The 23,105-nt window shown below is 48.7% G+C and overlaps 1 protein-coding gene across 1 annotated transcript in view; it reads left to right on the forward strand.

The window, feature by feature from the left end:
- Nucleotides 1-23,105, forward strand: part of LOC308459762 (SCO-spondin-like) — a 177,099-nt gene that overhangs the window by 76,007 nt on the left and 77,987 nt on the right. Inside the window, exons 37-53 of the mRNA XM_080975383.1 lie at nucleotides 1,681-1,863; nucleotides 3,528-3,678; nucleotides 4,614-4,773; nucleotides 4,876-4,930; nucleotides 5,910-6,023; nucleotides 7,008-7,226; nucleotides 8,294-8,424; nucleotides 10,108-10,249; nucleotides 11,079-11,243; nucleotides 12,033-12,216; nucleotides 14,186-14,240; nucleotides 15,160-15,211; nucleotides 16,274-16,394; nucleotides 17,849-18,071; nucleotides 18,985-19,126; nucleotides 21,294-21,596; nucleotides 22,155-22,301. Of these exons, the coding sequence (XP_080831509.1) occupies nucleotides 1,681-1,863; nucleotides 3,528-3,678; nucleotides 4,614-4,773; nucleotides 4,876-4,930; nucleotides 5,910-6,023; nucleotides 7,008-7,226; nucleotides 8,294-8,424; nucleotides 10,108-10,249; nucleotides 11,079-11,243; nucleotides 12,033-12,216; nucleotides 14,186-14,240; nucleotides 15,160-15,211; nucleotides 16,274-16,394; nucleotides 17,849-18,071; nucleotides 18,985-19,126; nucleotides 21,294-21,596; nucleotides 22,155-22,301 (2,547 nt within the window). The remainder of the gene's footprint in view (nucleotides 1-1,680; nucleotides 1,864-3,527; nucleotides 3,679-4,613; nucleotides 4,774-4,875; nucleotides 4,931-5,909; nucleotides 6,024-7,007; nucleotides 7,227-8,293; nucleotides 8,425-10,107; nucleotides 10,250-11,078; nucleotides 11,244-12,032; nucleotides 12,217-14,185; nucleotides 14,241-15,159; nucleotides 15,212-16,273; nucleotides 16,395-17,848; nucleotides 18,072-18,984; nucleotides 19,127-21,293; nucleotides 21,597-22,154; nucleotides 22,302-23,105) is intronic.

The following is a 23,105-nucleotide window of genomic DNA, read 5'->3' on the forward strand; positions in this document are numbered from 1 at the left end:
ATGACAAACATCCATGCTGCTGAAGACGGTTGTTTTATTTTGTACCTAGATGTTATTCTTGAAAATATATAAAAATTATGCAGGAATAAATAAACAAACACATGAACCATTACACAGAAGCAGCCTCTGAAATTTGCACTTCTCTGAATTTTGGAGTGCCGTTTTCCTGCGAGGTAATGTAGAAAAAAGCATCTGCTAGGCTCAGCTGTGCATAAAATGAAAAGTGTTAGTCAAAATAACAGTTTTATTTTAAGGAATGAATATTATATGCAGCTGCCGGACAGAGAGCCAGAAGTCCTTTCACCCTTTTCTATCTTTCTGTAGTTTTCCTTTTCTCTTTTTTTCAGGTCTCTCCTTTTCTTGTTTTTTCTTCTTTCTGACTCTGTTCTTTTCCAGACTAAGTAGCTATATGATAGACTAAGTAGTATATACTTTGTAATGGGCACATGATTTTGTGTATCTACGAGCAGGTATCAATAAATAAGTCAATTAAGAACAAAAAAGCATTGTGTTAGGGACAACTGCATTGCAAGAATGTTGTTCTAAAGGCAAAATGCCTCGAGAGATGCATTTTCAGAACTTTTTAAAAAAAGATTGCAAATTGGTGTGGCGATGTGGAGAATCGAATGTGGAAAATGAGAAAGCGAGAGAAACCTAAACTGACGGCTCTGCCCACTCCTAAACTAAACGCTGCCTGGTTTTCTCAATGGTATCAAGGCAACAGGCCAGGATAAACCACTGTCTGGTTTGCCTCCTGTTGTAAATAAAATTTGCCCTTTTCCCCTTATGGGGTATCCAAGAGCCCATATAGAGTCCTTAAGTGGGTTCCCTATTAGTAGGAGGAAATAACAGAGGCCAACCAGAGAATATTGAAAAGCAAAGCAGCTAGTAAGCTTGATCTTTATTGATCTGTTGCAACAGGGTGCTCCCCTCATCCGCAGGAAAGGAGGAGGAACCCAGAACTCAGGCGTGTCTGCCCTTATATAGACATTTTAAATTGCCCGCCCTGGAGTCCAAGACCACCCCCAGAAACATCATACAGTGGTACCTCTGGATGCGAATGGGATCCGTTCCGGAGCCCCATTCACATCCAGAAGTGAACACAACCCGCGTCCGCACATCTGTGTGTGCGCAGGTAGCAATTCACCGCTTCTGTGCATGCGCGTGACGTCATTTTGACCATCTGCGCATGTGCGAGCGGCGAAACCCGGAAGTAACGTGCTCCATTACTTCCGGGTTGCCGCAGCACGCAACCCGAAAATACTTATCCTGAAGTTACTTCAACCCGAGGTACGACTGTACCTACATTGCAGAAAAGGTGGTCTACAACAGAAATTTGAGTGTTGTTGTTTTTCCTGTCTGTCAGGTTATCTGATAATGCCTTATCTGATTGCCTTTTCTGGTAGTCTGGCCACTCCTTTGAGATGGTGATTACCCAATTCCTGAGACAATGGGGAGGTTCCCTCACCCCCTCCCTCCTTGCAGAGAAAACATTTGGTCAGTTTGGGAGTCAAAATGGTTTCAGGTCGGTCTTCCTGTGCTGATCTATGTGTGTGCTTGGTTGCTACATTTATGAACATTTATTATATATATATATATATATATATAAGACCTTAAATTTTATTATTACACTCCCTTCCTCCGTCCCCCACCTTCTCTCTCTCTCTCTCTCCTGCTCAGGGTGCTGGTGCCCCGACGGGCTGGTCCTGGACAGCGATCAGCAGTGCGTGCGCCCCCGAGAGTGTCCCTGCCAGGTGGAGGGCATCCGCTACTGGCCCGGCCAGCTGGTGAAGGTCAATTGCCGCATCTGCACTTGCCAGGACGGTCAGATGAAGCGCTGCCGGCAGAACCCGGAGTGCACAGGTGGGCAGGCCCCTCTCTCCGCATTGCTAGATGCCCCAGGAGGTGCCCCCGACAATCTGGTGGTCCCCCAGGCTCAAACCTGTGGGAACATTGAGGATAGTAGGAGAGGATATATTGATTAAATATTATCCTTCCTCCCTCACACTAGTGAGCTAGTAGCAGAGCACATTCCCTTGCACATTGCAGGAAGCAAGTTGATGGATCCGTCACAACCATTTGAGTTAAGCAATCCAGTCTGGCTTGTCCTGGTAAATTTCCCCTTTAGTTCCCTCTTAAAAGCAATAATGACACAACAGTCTTCTTTTCAAAGTAATGATAAGGTTTACTTACATTCAGTTCACAGTTTGGTCTTGAAGGCAAGCTTTATCTTGTAGTTACAGTTACAGCGGTACCTTGGTTCTCAAACTTAATCCATTACAGAAATCCGTTCCAAAACCAAAGCGTTCCAAAACCAAGGCGCGCTTTCCCATAGAAAGTAATGCAAAATGATTTAATCCGTTCCAGACTTTTAAAAACAACCCCTAAAACAGCAATTTCACATGGATTTTACTATCCAATGAGACCATTGATCCATAAAATGAAAGCAATAATCAATGTACCGTACTATAAAATAAATAAGACAGTATTGTTGATGATAAAAATTTAAATTATTATTATTTTCTTACCTGCAGTGATGATAGTCAATGTTTGGATGGGGGGGGGCTTTTATCCATTTTCACAGTCACACAATCAGTCAGTAGCTGAACGGGGTTCCACACAGTCACAAAAACAAATTAATCGGAAAAACCTTAAAAACTGAAACACAAAATAAATAGCAAAAACAAAAGCGCCAAACTTAACCTGTTCCGGAAGTCCATTTGACTTCTGAAGTATTTGAAAACCGAGGCGCAGCTTCTGACTGGTGTAGGCACCCCGGGAAGAATAGCCGACAGCCACATCGGATGTTTGGCTTCCGAAAAACGTTCAAAAACTGGGACACTTACTTCTGGGTTTTCGGCGTTTGGGAACTAAGGCGTTTGAGAACCAAGGGACCACTGTACAGAGAAAAGTGTGGATTCATCCTCTGTGAGGAATGAGCCCATGTGCTGCTGGCTAAGAGCCAGCAGACAGTAAAAGTCAAAAGAGGAGTGAGGGGGAAGATGGCTGCCTGACCAGCACTTTTATGGGGTCTGCCAGGGTCACGCCCACCTACCTGGTCACATGCAGGGGGAGGATGCTGCAGACCAGGTGTGACAGGAAGTCCTCCTGGCTGGAGCAACATCCCTCTGTGTGTCCACTCTGGGCAAACAGGAAATGTTGTGTTTGACTGCTTTCTGTGATGTTATATCCCACAAAACCTTCTTGTGGGGGGCACACCTTGTTCCACCCACAAGGCCAGCCTGCCCAGGAGACACACTGAAGCAGCCACCTGGGGCAGCAGAATCCTGTGGGGCAGCACCCCACGGGTGCCCCACTCGGCCCTGCCACCGCCATTGAGCTTGTCCAAAATACTTGGGCTCTTGTGATGAGCGAGGGCAGGAGACAACTTTAATATACAATCATTCTATATATTATAATAATTGTAATCCCACAACATGTGGGGAGCTGCAGGTGTGCAGATGTGCCGGCCAGTGTCCCTCTCCTTATTGGTAACGCTTCCTCCCCGCTTTCCCCTGCCTTGCCAGTGAATTGCGGCTGGTCCTCCTGGTCGCCCTGGGGTGAGTGCCTGGGTCCCTGCGGGGTGCAGAGCATCCAGTGGTCTTTCCGCAGCCCCAACAACCCCAGCAAGCATGGCAACGGCCGCCAGTGCCGAGGCATCTACCGCAAAGCCCGCAGGTGAGCCCACACAGAGCCAGCACATCGCTTGGAGGCCCTCCCAGGTGCTCCTTTTTCACGAGAGGGCGAAGCTGAAAACTTCTCTCTCCCGCAATGGACGGTTCATCCTTCCTCAACGGTTCAACGCGTTTTTGTGGTATTTCTTATGTGGTTTTTAAAAGATGTTATTGCTGTGAGCCTCAGATATATATATATATATAGAGAGAGAGAGAGAGAGAGATGGTGGTATATAAATATCTTTCACAAATAAAGCAGACTGAGGAAGACTCTTTGGCTCCCTCAGGCCATGTTTCACACAGTGTCTGTGTGATGTCATCTTCAGCAAGAACAGCTTCCAAATTTTATCTGGATTTACCATTTTTGCAGGAGACACACATTTCTTATTCTACTTTTGGTCTTTCTGATTTCTGATTTTTCTGGTCACTTTTGCCATTTCGACATCCAGGCATGTCCAAAGTCCGTTTCAGGGGCCTAATCTGTTTAATCCAGCCCCTGGGGTAAAATCCTCAAAAAACCTCCACAACTTTAATCTTAAATCTTAAAAAATCTTTAAAAAACCTCAACGACTTTGGGGTAAAATCCAAAAACTAAAAAAAAATTCAACAACTTTGGTCGGCCCTCATGGCCCTTCACTTCATCAAATCTGGCCCTCTTTGAAAAAAGTTTGGACACCACAGATCTGTCATTCTCCTGGGAGAACGTTTCTAATCCATGGTCTCTCTCTCTCGCCTGCCTGCCTGCCTGCCTGCCATGGTTTCTGCCCGAATTGGCTGCAGCCAACCAGCAAAAGCCAAAGAAAGAAAAAAAATGATTTGTCTGCTCTCTCTTGTGGGTGGGGGGGAGGTTGCCCGTCTGCCTTTCCCCACTTACATGGGGGGCCCTGGAAGGAATCCACCAGCCATGATCGGCTGCAGCCCCTCCCTCCCCCTTCGCAGGTGTCAGACGGATCCGTGCGAAGAGTGTGAGCACCACGGCCGGGCGCATGCCATTGGCGACCGCTGGCGCTCGGGGCAGTGCCAGGTGTGCCAATGCCTGCCCAACCTGACCGTCCAGTGCTCCCAGTATTGCCCCTACAGCACGGTGGCCTGCCCTGAGGTGAGTCTGGCACGTTCCCTCCTCTTCCTGTGCACCAGGGCGCAAGGGTGTCTCTGAGCATGCGCTGACTTCCTCACTGATGCGCATCCCTCCCTCCTGCAGGGCCGAGTCCTGGTCGAGGGCCGAGGAGACGCCTGCTGCTACTGCGTGGAGGCAGGTGAGCCCCCCAGGGTGGCAGGGAAAGGGGGCAGAGACCCTGCACCTCTCCTCCCACCCCACATCGGACAGACTCTGCAATTTCAGTTTTCTCCCCAGGCGTGTGTTTATATACCCTGGGTTTGTGAATTATTTGCTGCACCGAATGAGGAATAAGTTTTAGAACTCTAGGTGCAGGATTCACAGCTCAAGAACCCCTAACAGATGGATAGCCAACCTCTGCTTAAAAACCTCCGATGAATCACAGAATCGTAGAATTGCAGGGTTGGGAGGGCTCCCCAGTGGTCATCTATTTCACAACTAAGTAGGTCAACCCCCTGCAATGATCCAATTGCCCCTGATCATGGGGGGCAACCCCTGTTTCCTTATCTTGCCCCTGGGGAATTTTATTCCGTTTTTTGAACTTTGGGGACGCTTTGTTCAAATCTTACAATTCCCAAATATTTTGTAGCATCCTGGAATTGTAGCGTTGAAAGGCAGCCTTGTTTAGGGAAGTTTTTAATGTTTGATGTTTGATTGCTTTTTTATTTTTATTACCGTCTTTTTTCGTCTGTAAGATGCCCCCATGTATAAGATGCCCCCTATTTTTGGGGACTCAGGTTTAAGAAAATGGGGGGAGATGGCCCCGTGTATAAGACACGCCCTAATTTTTTACATTATTTGTAAATTTTCTACATTATTTTTTACCTAGTCTTATACACGGAAAAATACGGTAATATTCTGCTGGGAGCCACCCAGAGTGGCTGGGGAAACCCAGCCAGATGGGCGGGGTATAAATAATAAAATTATTATTATTATTATTATTATTATTATTATTATTATCTAACCCCCTACAACGCAGCACTCACAGGAGTCTTGAGGTAGATTAAACAGAATTCCCCAGCTCAAAAGCCTAGTTACCCCCAGGGTCTCGTGTCTGGGGGTGGCCCAGGGCGGCACCCCAGGATCTGCCCCACCCCTCCTGTTTCCTTCCTATGCAGGTGAGAACCGGACGGCTCTGCCAACTGTGCCAGCCCTGGGACCCACCGTGGCCAGCCCGGCTGCCTTGACCACAGCCTTGCCTTTCAACACCTTCCCAATGCCCCCTCTCGGAGGTGAGACTCTGCGCGCATCATTCCTTGCACCTGGGTAAATGCAGGCCTGTGCCTTGGGGCTTCTCGTCTGCAGCAACAGAGAGAGCCCCCTTCCGGGATGGAGGTTGTTCAAGAAAGGGTTGCTCCTCCCACTTGCTTGGTGGGCGGGGCTCTATATGCAAACAACCTCCATCACCTCGGACAGAGCACAGTGAAGATGCCTCTGCCTGGTGTCAAGAGGCAAGGAGTTCCAAAGTTCGGGTCCTGCCACACTTTATCACAGAAAATTGTTGTCTTTTAAAATCTGTTTCTATTTTATTTATGATATTATTGTTTGAATACGTGTTGTATTTATGTATCATTTTATTGTTTTATTCTCTCTGTGCCCAGCTTTTTGGAGAGTTGTTGTTTTTCACGATCAAGCGGTATTTAAATTTTATGAAACAAGAGAAAGAAAGAGAAGGAGGAAGGAAGGAAGGAAGGAAGGAGGGAAGGGAAAGCTGGAGCAGCTTATGAGCTCATCCAGAAAGGCTTTTCCAATCGAAGTGGACCCTAAAAAGGGATGTGATCAGTGTTAGAAACTGAGATATGGGAGCTAAATGGCACCTTTAGGTTATGGGCACCACAACGGAATGTCTAAGTGCACTTTTTAAATAACAATAATACAATGCTGGAAATGAATGAAGAGCAGTTAAAACATTATGTTCATTTTTCACATGGTCTAGTCCTTCCCCTGCCGACCCCCCTAATATTCTTAAGAGGGTCTCTTCTCCAGTCTTCAGAGGAGCTGAAAGTGGGGAGGCAGAAAAAGGTCCTCCTTTCCTTCCACTCTGCAGTTTTAATCTGAAATCTTAGGCACCCAGAGCTCAGAAACTCCTCGCACTAATGCAATTCCCTGGCGCAATATGTGCCTAGAAGGATGGGAGTTTCGAACGCTGGGTGTGATGTGTTTCCACGATGCCAGGCGCTCTCCCGACCCCACCTCCCTTCTGTGCCACCACCCAGACCTCTGCTACGGCCCGCTGGGCATTGCCTCTCTACCGGATGCCAGCTTCACGGCTTCCTCGCAGCAGCCAGAGAACCCGGCTCACGCCGCCCGCCTCAACCGTGTCCTGCCCAGCGCCGACCTCCAAGGCTGGGCTCCCCCCGCAGACGTCTATCCTGAGCTGCTCTCCCGGCCCCCCTTCCTGCACGTGGATCTGGGGGAACCCAGGAACCTGACGGGTAGGTGCTCCCCTTGCTCTGGAAGGAAGCTCGCAGGAGAGCCGGCTGAGGTTCGGTGGGGGCTGTGCCAGATTTACGTACAGTGGAACCTTGAGTTGCGGAGATAATCCGTCCTGGAGGCACTTCCACAACTCAAAGCATTCGCTTCCAGAAGTGTCGCATCTGCGCATGCGTGCAGCGTGATTTAGCGTTTTGTGTATGCGCGAGCAGTGAAACCTGGAAGCAACCTGTTCCCGTACTTTTGGGTACATCTGGACGCAAGACAAAAACACGCAACCTGAAGCAGACACAACATGAGGTATGACCGTATAAGCTAAACAAGCTATAGCTTAGGGCCCCACTCTCTTGGGGGCCCCCCAAAAAATTTAAGGAAAAAAACACCTGGGTCCACATTTCCAAAATATAAGGTAACAAATAAAATAAAACCTGTGTTTTGTGTTGTGTAGGCTTCTATGATGTAAGGAATGGCCCCCGCCTGCTAGCTTGCTCCCTCAAATATCCCTGGTTTGCTCCTTTCTATATATAGGGTGCCTATATTCTGCTATTTATAATTATTAGTAGTTTGCATCGTATATTTACACCTATTATTTCATGTCATAGGAAGTTTCTAGAGACTAGACGATGAGTCTTTGTAAATTGTGTTTCTAAAGGAACTTTCATTCTTGCCAAATGCCAATGTGTTTGCATTAAGTTTGTTATGAATAAAAAATCCTTTTAAGTTAGAGCTTAATATGTAATTATTTCACTATTAATATACTACTTCTTAATTGTATTTCCGTTCAACAATTAGCCTGCTCCCTAAAATATCACTGGTTTGCTCCTTTCTATATATAGGGTGCCTACATTCTGCATGGACTGGTTGCATGGCGGCATGCGGCTGCAGCCTGCAGTGCAGCCCGGTTGAATGTAGGTCAAGCTGTTGTACCTGTTTTCTAATATCAAAGAGTGCATGTAGACTGATGGTCAGGCAGCGTAGACTAAGGGCATGAGTCTTATGCCTACTGATTGATTTCATGTAACACATAATTTATTTATTTTGATCCCATTATAAAATTGCCTTTCCTCAGGGGTGGTGGTGCAGGGGGCCGGATCCTCTGATGCCTACGTGACCAGCTTCTTCCTGCGGTTCAGCCTGGACGGCGTGAGGTGGCATGACTACCATGAGGCCTCTTCCACGGGCACTGTGCCCGACCTAAAGGTGCAAGACGTGGTCTATCTCATTTATTTATTCTCCAAGGAACTCAAGGTGGTCCCATGGTCCCTTCTCTCCCTCCTCACTTGCTCCCCACAACAACAGGCCTGCGAGGTAGGCTGGGCTGAGAGGCAGCCGCTCGGCCCAGTGATCTATGGCTTGACAACCATATGTCAGGAGTGCTCTGATGGTGTTTCCTGCTTGGCAGGGGGTTGGACTCGATGGCCCTTGTGGTCTCTTCCAACTCTATGATTCTATGATCTTCATGGTCGAGTGGAGATTCGAACCCTGGTCTCTAACCCGGTCCTAGTCCCACGCTCTAACCCCTGGCTCAAGAGGACGGAGTGGGGGGAACGAAGTCCCTACAGCACTGCAGGGCTAGGCTCATGGGCCCACAGGGCAGCTTTTGCCAACCTGGTGCCCTCCAGATGTTTTGGAAAGCAGCTGCCATCAGCCCCAGTCAGTTCATGCTGACAGGAGTTGTAGTTCAGAACGCCTGGAGGGCACCAGGTTGGCAAAGGCTGCTTTTGGGACTTTGTGCGTCTGTATCTAAGACTTTTGATCTTATGGGTTTAGTTGGGGAACAGCTGTAGGACATCTGTATTGCATAGAATCATGGAATCATAGAGTTGGAAGGGACCCAAAGGTCATCTAGTCCAACCCGCTGCAATTTCGGAATCTCAGCTTAAGCAGGACATTCGGAAGAAGAGAGGAGAACTAGCCCCGCTGTGTGGAGAGAGTCTCTTCCTTTAAATTCCTAGGAGTTTATCTCAGTGAAGACCTTACTGGGAAAATAAACACAACCCAGGTGGCTAAGAAAGCCCAACAGAGACTCCATCTCCTCAGAATATTGCGGAAGAACGATGTCAATCAACATTTGATGATCTCCTTCTTCCGGTCCACAATAGAAAGTGTCCTTTCATACTGCATCACGGTGTGGGACGCTGGTTTGACATCAGCTGATAGGAAGTGCCTACAGAGGGTGGTGAATACACCACAAGATATTATGGGCTGTCCCGTGAATCCACTGGATGAAATAGCGGAAGAACGTTGCCTCAGGAGAGTGAGGAAAATTCTCAAGGATGACTCACACCCTGGCCGGCACTTTCTTGATCTCCTGCCCTTGGGCAGAAGATATAGAAGCAGGATTAGTCACGCCAACAGGGTAAAGAACAGCTTCTATCCTGGGCTGTTAGGCTGCTGAATGAAAAGAGAACAACAGGGCAAGTGACTTTCAGGTTTGGTGGGAAAACAAGGGGAATTAAGACCAAGAGAGCTGAGTGGGGGGTGCTCGTGTAATCTCACCGTATACAAGTTGTACAAGTGACAATAAAGTATTTCAATTTCAATTTCAAAAGAAAGAGAAGGAAGGAAGGAAGGAAGGAAGGAAGGAAGGAAGGAAGGAAGGAAGGAAGGAAGGAAGGGAAACTGATGTCCATAAGAAATGTGTTTAAATATGGCTAGGGTAGTGAGGTCCTCAGACCATGGCTCAAAAGATGGTGGGTTCGTATATGTTTCTTGACGACTAGGTGCTTCGTAACGTTGGTATCAATACTTTATTGAAAAGTTTTTAATTATAAAGAAATAAAGACATACAAAGAAAAAGAGAAGGTGTATCATTCAATCGGTGCTTTGTAAAGTTGAATGAGTTTGAACGATGGGACCTTCGGTCTCTTCCCCTCCCTCTAGCTCTTCCAAGGGAACTCCGATGACTCGACGCCCGTGGTCAGGACCTTCCAGCGCATGGTGCGCGCCCGGCATGTCCGGATCCTTCCCCGCGACTTCCACAACGGGATCTTCCTCCGCGTGGAGCTGCTGGGCTGTGGGAAAGGTAGGATGGCAGGATTGGTGAGACTATCGGTGGTGGGTGACTAATAATAATAATAATAATAATATCTTATTTCTACCCCGCCCATCTGGTTGGGTCTCCCCAACCACTCTGGGTGGCTTCCAACAGAAGGTTAAAAATACATTAAAACATCAGTCGTTTAAAACTTCCCTAAACAGGGCTGCCTTCAGATGTCTTCTAAAAGTCAGATGGTTGTTTATTTCCTTGACATCTGATGGGAGGGTGTTCCACAGGGCGGGTGCCATTACTGAGAAGGTCTGCTGCCTGGTTCCCTGTAACCTCATTTCTTGCAGTGAGGGAACCACCAGAAGGCCCTCGGAGCTGGACCTCAGTGTCCGGGTAGAATGATGGGGCTGGAGATGCTCCTTCAGGTATACTGGGTGAGGCCGTTTGGGGCTTTAAAGGTCAGCACCAACACTTTGAATTGTGCTCGGAAACGTACTGGGAGCCAATGTAGGTCTTTCAAGACTGGTGTTATATGGCCTCGGAGGCCACTCCCAGTCACCAGTCTAGCTGCCACATTCTGGATTAGTTGTAGTTTCCGGGTCACCTTCAAAGGTAGCCCCACGCAGGAGATAACTAGAGCAGGCACCCCCAAACTCAGCCCTTCAGATATTTTGGGACTGCAGTTCCCATCATCCCTGACCACTGGTCCTGTTAGCTAGGGATGATGGGAGTTGTAGTCCCAAAACATCTGGAAGGCCGAGTTTGAGGATGCCTGAACTAGAGCACGCACCACCCTGGCAATTGGGCGCTGCTGTTCCTTCTGTCTAAACCCTCGAACTTCCCCACCCTCCTTGCCCCCTTTCAGTGTCCCCAGAGCCTCCCGGGACCCCAACGGTGCCACCCACAGCCAGGCCTTGCTGGACCGGGGAGTTCCAGTGCCAGAATGGGCGCTGCGTCCCCACCGGGCCCCATGGGGCCATTTGCGATGGATTCAACGACTGTGGGGACTTCTCAGACGAAAGGCACTGCGGTGAGTAGCGGGCAGAGACCCCTTAAGAAGCACGTAAAACCAAGCAATCCGTCTAATATATTGCATGCAGTTCTGGTTGCCTCCACTCAGAAAGGAGATTGCAGAATAGGAAAAGGTTCAGACTTTGGTAATCTTTTGTAATATGGCACCCCGTGTGAGGCCAAAATCTGGTGCCCCCAAATGGCCCTTCTCTCTCTCTCTCTCTCTCCCTCTCTGCATTTTAATATTTTTAATAAGTTTTATATAACAAGTTTAAATTCAAACATATCATTCACCTCCTCATTTAGGAGTCTCTGAATCCCTTGACTTCCCTCTGCCTTTCCATGGTTACCATTATCAATCTTTCTTTTCATCTGCTTATCGTATTTTCTCTAATTTGTTTTAAGAACAGTAATCCATTTTTCCACAGTTTTCCGTGATCAGAATCATTACTCAAATCCTGCCAAAGTTTTTAGTTGTTTACGGCGTTCTCTTAAATACATTATAATTCCCCCCCCCCCATTTCTTCTTAAAATCAAGCAGATTCCAAGTTTCAAAGATAATGTTGCTTCCTTACTGCTAGTCTCTGCCAACTTCTGACAGCGGTCAATTCAGTCTGTCAGCCTAAACTTTCCCTCACCCTTTGTGAGTTTCAAGCTTGCAGAAAGAAAGTTTCCCCCTTCTTACAGGCTTGGTTACTGGGGTACGTTTCAGCAGGCTGAGTTACTTTTCTACACAAAGTTGGGGTCCGTAATAAATTCTGTTCGATCTTTCCTTCACCGGATCTGTGCTGTGGGTTCCCTTTGGCAGGAGTCGGCCCGTCTCCAGAGCCCTCCATCCCAGGGGGCTGCTTGCCCTCCCAGTTCCGCTGCGCCACGTCAGGGGTCTGTATCCAAGCATCCCAGAGGTGCGATGGGGTCACCGACTGCCCAGACGCCGACGATGAGGTCGGCTGTGTGCCGGAAAGCAGAGCGCCCTCGGCTGGGACCAGCAGGTAATGCATGGTGGGGGACTCTCCTTTAGAGCCTGCCCCCAGCCTGGTGTCTGGGCTGCGGGTTTGGCGAGATAACTCAGTTGGTGGAGCATGAGATTCTTCATCTCAGGGCTGTGGGTTCGAGCCCCGTGTCAGGCAAAAGATTCCTGCATTGCAGGAGGTTGGGTTAGATGACCCTGATGGGATGTTTCCAAGGGAACGGGGGCAATTCACAGGCCCCCAGCTGGCTCCAGCGCACTGGCCGGTAACCAGGCAAACGCCAGTCCTTGGAACAGCATCAAACAGCGACCTGCAGTTTCAGAACTCTTCAGAAGCTGGAGCACGCTCTAATCAGCAGAGTAATTAACTCTTCACAACGGAAGATGTTATGTACTGAGTTGAATAGGATCCAGAATGCAGCAGTCTGATTGGTCCTAGAACAATAGGATTCAGAATGCAGCAGTCTGATTGGTCCTAGAACAATAGGATTCAGAATGCAGCAGTCTGATTGGTCCTAGAACAATAGGATCCAGAATGCAACAGTCTGATTGGTCCTAGAACAATAGGATCCAGAATGCAACAGTCTGATTGGTCCGCAGGAGCCACCCAATCCGGCTCCAGGTGGAAGTGAATCCGCAACCTGATTGGCCTACAGGAGAATCCCAGAATTAGCCAATCACGTCGGGCCCATTGTGTAAATAATGTATATAAAGCAGACATTTCAAGGGAACTTCCATTCCTCACTACTATGAGCTGAATAAAGAGCATGAAATCCACTCTCGACCGAATATATTTCAGAAGGGCGGACAGAGGCATATGTAAAGCATATTTACAAGCAGTTTATTCAGCATCGATCAAGACAAAGAAAACATGTCTGCTCTCCTTCATGTCTAAAAGCAGGAAGAACACTAAGCAAAAGCAACACACAAACAGAAGTTCCCAGCAAGCTGTGCTGGAATGTAAACAGACATGTGACATACGACAATCCACAAATCTGTTCCTCTTAGGGTGGAATGGAACATCAATATCCTAACAGCGATTGTATGATTCTACAGAGCTAAACTGGGGAACTCTCTGCTGCAGGAGACAGCCATGGCTGCCAACCTGGATGGCTTTAAAAGAGGATCAGGCAAATTCGTGGCGGAGGAGAGGCCTGGCAAAGGCAGCAAGCCAGGATGGCCCTGCTCTGCTTCCACAGTCAGAGGCAAAAAAAAAAAAAAATCCTTCCAGTAGCTCCTTAGAGACCAACTAAGTTTGTTATCAGTATGAGCTCCTGTGTGCATGCACACTTCTTCAGATACGGTATCTGAAGTGTGCTATCTGAAGAAGTGTGCATGCACACGAAAGCTCATACCGATAACAAACTTAGTTGGTCTCTAAGGTGCTACTGGAAGGAATTTTTTTATTTTGTTTTGACTACGGCAGACGAATATGGCTACCTACCTGTAAACAGTCAGAGGCAGCAATTCTTCTGAGTACCACTTCCTGAAAACCACAGGAGGCAAGAGGGCTCTTTGGCTTGGAGTTTCCCATTAGCACGTGTGGCGCTGTGGGTTAAACCACAGAGCCTAGGACTTGCCGATCCGAAGGTTGGAGGTTCAAATCCACAAGACGGGGTGAGCTCCCGTTGCTCGGTCCCTGCTCCTGCCAATCTAGCAGTTTGAAAGCACGTCAAAGTGCAAGTAGATAAATGGGTACCGCTCCGGCAGGAAGGTAAACGGTGTTTCTGTGCGCTGCTCTGGTTCACCAGAAGCAGCTTAGTCCTGCTGGCCACATGACCCGGACGCTGTACGCCGGCCAATAAAGCGAGATGAGCGCCGCAACCCCAGAGTCGGCCACAACTGGACCCTTTACCTTTACCTTTACCTTTACTAGGCAGGCTTGGCTAAGCAATAATTGACTCTAGAGAGACATTCCTCCACCAACGATTGCAGTTTGAGAGCTTTTGTGGGGAACCCCTTAGCAAAAGTCCTTGCAATATTTATTTCAGCTCTTGGACCTCCGAAAAACAGCCGACGAAGCCTTCCGTGCCCCACGCAACTCAGGTGAGAGTGCCAAGGGGAATCGAGGCAGGATGGATGGGAGGGGGTTGCTGAGGACTCAAGTTTCCAGGAGGGAGGGAGCCAAGGACAAGTGGTTCAAGTGACTGGTGAGGACTGGGTTGAAATCCCCACTCAGCCAAGAGGCTCGTGGGCTGGTCTGGGGCTGCTTACCCTTTTCTTTGCTTTCCTTTCCCCTTTCCCTTTCCCTTTTCTTTTTTTTTAAACTTCCATATTCATTCATCTCTTTATTTATCTTTCATTCACTTGGACAACATTTCTTTTCTTTTTAAAAAAATAATTTTCATTGGTTTTACATATAATCACATTACGTAACATCACACCCTCTTGTTTTATTTCTTTGGCTCAACTGAGCCTCACGGCTTCCCTCCCTCCTGTCTGACGGTCCACAGAATTAAACTTTGCATCTTTACATTTCGCTTCGCTTCCTATCCTTGTTATACCATCACCTCAAATATTACGGTATATTACTCAACCTGCATAGGTAGCAATTTCACCTTACAGATCTTCGGATACCCCAGCTAATGGTGTTAATTGCTTACAGTTGTCTTTCAAATATAATATAAATTTGTTCCAGTCCTTTTGAAATTCCTGGTCTCGCTGGTTCTTCCCATCGGTTTCGCCAGTTCTGCAAAGTCCATCAGCTTCACCTCCCACTCTGCTAACTCCTGTTGTTTCCATCTCTGGGCTAACAAAACTCTTGCCGCAGTTGTTGCATATAAGAACAAATTTTTATCATGTCTCGGTATCTCTCGGTTACCCTTTTCCAGCCTTCCTCTCAGGGCTGTGGTGCAGTTAAAACCAGGGAGCCAAGTAGCAACACCGTCAGCTCCCTGGAAGGACAATTCCCATTTATCCAAACTGGCTAGCGGAAGGTGACTCTCTTTTCTCTCCATCCTTGCAGGTGTCCCCCAGCGGGTGGCCGCTTCCTGAAGGTCTCACCTTCCCCCAGCCAGGTAAAGCGCATCTCTTCCCAGACGGGGGGGGGGGCTTGGTTCCAGCCCTCTCCAAGATCTGCACTCATCACCTTTCATTCCTCCATGTTGATGGGATAGCCCAGTGGGTAGAGCACGAGACTGCATTTTAAATTGCATTTTAACCTGCATTTTAAATTGGTTTTTATTATGTTTTTACTGTAATTTTACTGGTGTTAGCTGCCCTGAGCCCGGCTCTGGCCGGGGAGGGCGGGGTATAAAATAAAATTTATTTTTATTATTATTAATGATTCTGAGTTGTCACAAGATAGACCATCATTGGCGATAGTGATTGATTTTTCTTGTAAATGACTTACCGTACATCTGTGACAGTGAAGGTTTGTGCGGGTTTGGAAAGTGGTTGTATGTAAATACGCCATAAATTTCTTCTGTCCTGTTTTCGTTGATCAGAAGGTGTGAAAATATTTCGCATGCAGTATTCGCTGCTGAATTTTACCGTTGTCTCCTCTAGCGGGTTGTGCAAAATGCTGTCCTGAGCAATGGTTTTCGTTTACTTATGGGGCAGGGTTAGGGGGCACTGGGGAAGAGCTCGTGGTACCGAGCGGATAGGAGCCCCAAAACTCTTGGGAACCTCGGATACAGCAGAACTAACACCGGCCCACCTCGAGAGGCTGTTGTGCCAATTTCTAAGCTGACACGTGTTGTGATGTGCCCTGAGATCCATGGGCAAAGGGCGGCATATTAGTGTAATAAAATACAGTGGTACCTCGGGTTACATACGCTTCAGGTTACATACGCTTCAGGTTACAGACTCCGCTAACCCAGAAATAGTGCTTCAGGTTAAGAACTTTGCTTCAGGAGGAGAACAGAAATCGTGCAGCAGCGGCACAGCAGCAGCAGGAGGCCCCATTAGCTAAAGTGGTGCTTCAGGTTAAGAACAGTTTCAGGTTAAGAACGGACCTCCGGAACGAATTAAGTACTTAACCCGAGGTACCACTGTAAAAATAAAACTTGCTTTGCAAATCCATGGAAGCAAAGCTGGGGGAGCCTCTAACTCTTGGATTTGTGCACCCTCCGACGCAGGTTCCTGCAGCGAAGCCCTCGGTTTGGAAGACGGGCGGATCCACCAGCAGCAGCTGAGCGCCTCGTCCTACCAGGACGGGAACCCACCAGACGCTGGGCGCCTCAACATCGTGCCCAACATGTAAGTTTGAGGGTCCAAGTCAGCTTCATGGAGTCAGGGACAGATGGGGGGAGCTCAGAGAGCATTGGGGTGTGAGGGTACCATAGGGGTTTGCATTGCAGAAGGAAGGAAGGGGCCAGACAATTTGATGGTGACTTAAGAAAGTGCATAGTTAATCTCTGGAACTCCCTGCTGCAGGAGAAAGTGACGGCCACCAACTTGGATGGGTTTATGATTTTTTTTTTTAATACAGTGGTACCTCGGGTTACATACGCTTCAGGTTACAGATTCCGCTAACCCAGAAATAGTACCTCGGGTTAAGAACTTTGCTTCAGGATGAGAACAGAAATCGCACAGCAGCAGCAGGAGGCCCCACTAGCTAAAGTGGTGCTTCAGGTTAAGAACAGTTTCAGGTTATGAACGGACCTCCGGATCGAATTGAGTTCTTAACCCGAGGTACAACTGTAATTTTTATTTTCAATGCAAAGTGGCAACAAAAATTACAAACATAAAATCCTAAAAAAAGAACAAACCAACAAAAATAAAGCAAAACAATAAGAAACCAAAAAAAGGAAAAAAACCACACCTACAAAAAAAATGCCATCATACTAATCTTTACATACATATACACATATTGACTTCCTTCCTCTGTTTTGAGACCTCAAAAATTTTAATCTTTCTGAATTTTGTCTAATGTAAATTATGTCTATCTTTATACCTTTCGCACCGCTTTTCAACTTCTTTAACCCTGCAAAGCTTCATTCGTTACATATCAATATACTTACTCCAGAACAATGTTTTTTCATATATTCTTTAACACAATCCCATTCTTTTGCTAATTTTTGGTCTGATTGTCCCCTTAAGAATGCTGTGAATCTTGCCAAATTTATATATTCACAAAGTTTAATTTGCCATTCTTTTATTGATGGGATTTTTCCTCCTTTCCAGTTTTTTGCTATGAGCATCCTGGCAGCAGTCGTTGCATAAAGCAATACTTTCCTTTGATTGCCAGGAACATCTTTTGTAACTATACCTAAAAGGAATGCCTCTGGTTTTTTACGAAAAGATATTTTAAACATTCTTTTGATTTCTTCATATATTTCATTCCAAAATTGTTGAATAGGTCGGCATTCCCACCACATGTGAAACATTGTTCCTATTACTTTCAAGATGATTATTGTCATTTATTATTCTTATTTATTAAATTGGTAGGCTGCCCGTCAGCTGTAGACGTCAGGGCATAAAAATACAAGATGAAAACCACAAAAATATGTTAAATCCTCTTTAAAAGGGGATTAGACGAATTCCTGGAGGAGGAGGAGAGGGCTGAGGAACTTGTGACTATTAATGTTTAAAAAATGGGCAATGGAAAAAATTTATGTGGTGCCGCCCCTTCTCCTGATGCCCTAGGCAGCTGCTTATTTTGCTGAATGGTTAATAGGCCAAACCTTGATGCTTCTCCTTCCCCCCACCAGGCAGAACATGGCCCCCGGGTGGAGCCCGGGCCCCTCGGACCCCAACCCCTATTTCCAGGTGGACTTCCTTCAGCCCACGTTCCTCACTGCCGTGGTCACGCAAGGCGGGGGGCCCTCCCGGGGCTACGTCTCCCGTTACCGCCTGGTCTACAGCGACGACGGGGTCAACTTCCGGGATTACGCCCGATCTGGATACGGCCCCAGCACTTCCCTGCGGGCCCAGGTACCACCTCTGCCCATGCCTTTCGTCCTGCCTGGCACGGGGTCCTCCTGGGCGGGTGCTGAGGACGGGCTCCCCCACTTCCCAGGAGATCTCTCTGGGCTCCCAAAAGAAGGCAGAGCTGCTCAGTGGGTTGGCGTGGAGAGAGATCCCCAGGGCTCATCTAGTCCACCCCCCCTGCAACGCAGGAATCACAGCTAAAGGCCCCCTGACAGACGACCCACTTGCTAAGCACTCATCCTGCTCCGCTTGCACCAAGAAGACATGGGAATCAGATTATATCCTGCTCTACTTTATCTTCTGCTCTGTTTACGAAGCAGTTGTGTTAATTGCATCTATCAATCTATTTATTGCCCCCACCCTTCCTTCATTATTTAAAAACAACTTACAGTCACTGAAAAGACAGTGGGTCCTAAGACATATAGCTATGGTGCTAATATCACAGAATCGTAGAGCTGTAGAGCTGGAAGGGACCCACAGAGTCATCTAGTCCACCCCCAAAAAAACACTAAAAGAGGATTAAAATTACCATAGCTTTCTAAGCATCTGGGGAGGCTTGTCTAAACAAGAATGCTTTGAGCAAGTGCCTGTTTGATCTCAAGAGGCAGGGAGTTCCAAAGGGCAGGGGCTGCCACACTGAATGACCAAGTCCTAAAAAATGTGGAATGGGGTTTATGGGCCATCCGTACCTGTGCCAATTCTGCCCATCAATGCTTACCTGGAGCAACGCCGAACTCAATGGCACCTAATTTTGAGTTGACATACTTTTAGAAGGCCTTGGCAGAGTTCTACCAAAGCCCTCTAACCCTTTTCCAATAAAAACAATGGGGGGGGGAATAGTCACCCCCCCCCCCCCCGTTCTGAGCCTCGCTCTTGCCCTCTGCCGCCTCGGCTTACGCTTCTCAACTTCCCACAGGTTCTGGAGGGCAATTTCAACAGCGCCACGGCAGTGCGCCAGGAGCTGCGCCCGCCCATCTTGGCCCGCATCTTCCGCCTCGTGCCCATGGAGTTTCGCGGGAGCCCCTCCTTGCGCATGGAGGTGATCGGCTGCCCCTGGAGTGAGTTTGGGGGGACTGGCGGGGGCACCTGGAGGGTTCTTCCAGGGGAAGGTGGTCGGCTGACGGGTCCTCTCTTCCAGAGTCTATGCCAGCCTCGGACAACCTGGCACCCTCCAGATGCTTTTGATAGCGGTTAAACTGTGGAACTCCCTCCCACAAGAGGCAATGATGGCCCGGGTGGTTTGAAAAGAGGAACGGAAAAATTCCTTGTGGAGGAGAGGGCTATGGAAGGCTACTATCCATTGCTCCTGTCCTTGGGCATGGAAGATAGAGGGTTGGGAATAGAGGAAGGCCGAGGCTGGCACAGGGCAAGGTTTTCTCCAGGAAAGCAGTGCCCTCCTGTCTTTGCAAGGGAGACTGGACGGGAGGCTGCTTTGAGTACAGTGGTACAGTGGAACCTCGGTTTTCTAATGTCTCCGTTGACATACATTTCGGTTTTTGAATGCCGACACCCCGGAAGTAAATGCTTCTGTTTTTGAATGATTCCATTCCTGAGCAGCTTCCGAGGCACGTTCTTCATTTCCCCCCATTGACTTTGCAGCCAGCCTTTGAACCTCAGTTTTTGAACTTTTCAGAATCCAAACGGTCTTCTGGAATGGATTACATTCGGAAACCGAGGTTCCACTGCACCTTGGTTTTCGAACGTCTCTGTTGACGAAAGTTTCAGTTTTCGAATGCCATAAAACCTGGAAGTACTGTATTTTTCGCTCCATAAGACACACTTTTTCCCTCCTAAAAAGCAAGGGAAAATGTGTGTGCATCTTATGGAGCGAATGCAGAGGGGAGCAGGCGGGAAAAGCCCCCCAAGAGCTGCACACAAGCTCCGTGCGGCTCTTGCGGGCTTTTCCCCAGGAGGGAGAAGGGACTGACTGGCCGCATCAGTTCCTTCTCCCACCTCGTAGAAAAGCCCACAGGAGCCACGCACCCTTTAAAGAGCGCGCGGCTTCTGCGGGCTTTTGTACGAGGTGGGAGAAGGGACTGACGCAGCCAGGCAGTTCCTTCTCCCTCCTCAGGGAAAATCCCCCCAGAGCCGCACACCCTCTAAAGAGTGCACAGCTTTTGCGGGCTTTTGCAGGAGGTGAGGGAATTCCCCCACCTCGTAGAAAAGCCAGTAGAAGCCGTGCACACTTTAAAGAGCAAAGGGGAGCCTTTATCCCGCTGCCCTGCGGAGGCTTCACACGGCTATCCCTGGCTTTTGTGGGAGGTGGGGGAAGGGACAGAGCGCGTCTCTGTCCCTTTCCCCATCTCCCACAAAAGCCAGGGATAGTCGCTCTCCCTTTACAGAGCCGGGTGGAGCGTGTGTGTGGCTCTTGGGGGCTTTTCCCCGAGGAGGGAGAAGGGTAGCCCGTGCCCTTCTCCCTCCTCGGGGAAAAGCCCCCAAGAGCCACACACACGCTCCACCCGGCTCGTGAAAGGGAGCGCTGAGCAGAGCCTGGGATGCAGACAGGCTCTGCTCAGCGCTCCCTTTAAAGAATACTTTTTTTCTTGAATTCCCCCTCTAAAAACTAGGTGCGCCTTATGGTCAGGTGCGCCTTATGGAGCGAAAAATACAGTAAATGCTTCCGTTTTTGAATACACCTCAGAAGTCAAATGTATATGTTATTTTTCTCAACTTTCTCTATTAAATTTGCAGACCGCCCTTTGTGCCTCGGTTTTTGAACGTTTCGGAACTCGAAAAGTCTTCCGGAATAGATTATTTTTGAAAACCGAGGTACCACAATTACTCCGTTTGAAGGAGGCACTGCAAAACCTACAGATTTTCCTGCAAAACTATTACAAAACTTCGGTATGGCTTTGGAGTGAATCGGATGTTGGATTTCCATGTGTTAACCACGAACCCCGGTTTGATGTATCTATTACTTGGGGGGCTCCTTGGTTTTGCTGTTTTTGTTTTCACTATTTTTTTGCCTTTTTGCTTTGTAGTTTACCTTGCGAGCCGCCCTGCGGTTTTCTGATGAAGGGCGGTTTGTCAATCAAACACACAAACAAACAAGCAAACAGATAAAAATAAAACATTTGGGGGCGCTGCAAAACACTGGGTTCGCGCTGCACAACGCTGCCAAGCAGCTGCAAAGCTTTGGCACCGGCTTGGACCCCAAATTCTGGGGTTTGTAGTTCATGAGGCCGGACACTCAAGCTTCTCCCATGCTTCTTTTCAACCCCACAGCTGGTGTGACCTCTACGGTCACTGGCACAAGACCCCCTGCCCCAGAGACAGCATCTCCTCCGCAGTGGCTCACCGGGCTGCCAAGTGTATCGCAGGAGTCCCAGCACCCTGGAGGAGCAACCGGCGTCCCGGAATCGCCCCGGATCCAGCCCTCCAAGGAGCCTCCCGCCTCACCTTCCTGGTCCACCTCCTGGCCATTGGGATCCACTTTGCCCAGACTCGCGACTGGTACCCCTGGCACGACGGTGCTGCCCGCGTCCCAAACCTTTCCATACCAGCCAGGCCTGCGAACCACGCTGTCCGGTAAGCAGGGCTGCCGTCTCCAAAGGGGGCGGCAGGGGGATGCGTCTGGGGCTGACTTTGCTCAAGGAGCATTTGGAGCGCTCTGTAGGGTTCTGGTCGCCTCACCTGAAAGAGGAGATTGTAGAGTTGGAAAAGGTTCAGAGGAGGCCAAACTTACGGACTATGCAGAAATGGCAAACCTTACCGGGAGAATAAGAAATCAAGATGACAAACTTTTTAGAAAAGGATGGGAATGGTTTATTGAATATTTACAGATAAATTGTAAACGGATAAAAAAACACTGGCAGTATTATCTTTTTAGGGGGGGACTTATGGGGGGGAAATGAGGTTGATATGTTTTTGATAAATTGTTATGTTGAAATGTTTAATAATAATAATAATAATAATAATAATAATAATAATGAGCCCTGTGGTTGGATCCAGCCCGTGGCCCATTTGGTCCAGCTTCCTGCTCTCATGAGGCCATCCTGGGAAATGCGCAAGCAGGATCGAGCCCCAGAGCAACTGGAAGTCAGTCCCCCTGCCAGCCCCCGATAAGGTGCTGTTTTCCTCTGACAGCGCTGACTCGAACTCCCAGCCCCGGGCTTCCCAGAATCCTCTGCACCCAGGGGCAGTTTGCCTGTGAAGTCTTCGGCTGCGTTGAGGCCGCCTTTGTTTGCGACGGCCAAGAAGACTGTCTGGATGGTTCGGACGAGATGCACTGCGGTGAGTCTTGCTACCTGACGCTCCCTTTGCTGAGCGGCGAGAAACTCCAGGGATCCAAGGCGCAGACACAGCTCCGGTTTCGGTGGAACGGAATCCAATGTGGTGCCTTTAATTTGCACATATATCCAACCTGGGATTACAGGTGCTCTGTGGGTGCCAGGGAAGATCTCAAGGGTGCCATTGCACCCACGCACAGAGGCTGGTGGCAATTGCCATTAACCAAAAGTTCAGGGGTTGGTGGTTCTCCCCCAGGGATGCTTTTGCCATCTGTCAAGTCACCCAATGGGCTTCAGGAACAAGGGTGTCAGGGAATGGTCTGAATCAGAGGATTGGAGAAGGCATTCTCAGGCAGATCAGCTCCTCTCTGAAGAGGAGGAGGAGGCAGGGGCGTACAAAGGGGAGGCGGAGGGGGCGGGCTGCCCTGGGCACAATCCAGGGGGGGTGGCAAGATGGCCCGCTGCCTCCCCCAGCTGTAGAGCGGTGGAGGGCACGCATGCAGTCAGTGTGGGTGCCACATCTGCCCGGCGTCCATACAGGCTGCTGCTTGCATGGCAACCGTATGGACATCTGTACGGGCTGGCGCTCACATGCGGCGTCTGTGCAGGCTGGCACTCGTGTGGCAACCGTACCAGCTGCTGCGCATGCACAATCTGTACCAGCTGTCACATGTGCGCAGTCCGTACGGAACCACTGGGTGGTTCACCCCGCCGCTCAGCATCCTGCCCTGGGTGACGGAGAGGGTTCCTCCACTACTGGGAGGAGGAAGATTCCCCCCCCCCATTTCCAGCAGTTTCAGGAACAGAG

This window comes from Podarcis pityusensis (genome assembly GCF_964106645.2).
Source record: "Podarcis pityusensis genome assembly, chromosome: 12".
Taxonomy (NCBI): domain Eukaryota; kingdom Metazoa; phylum Chordata; class Lepidosauria; order Squamata; family Lacertidae; genus Podarcis; species Podarcis pityusensis.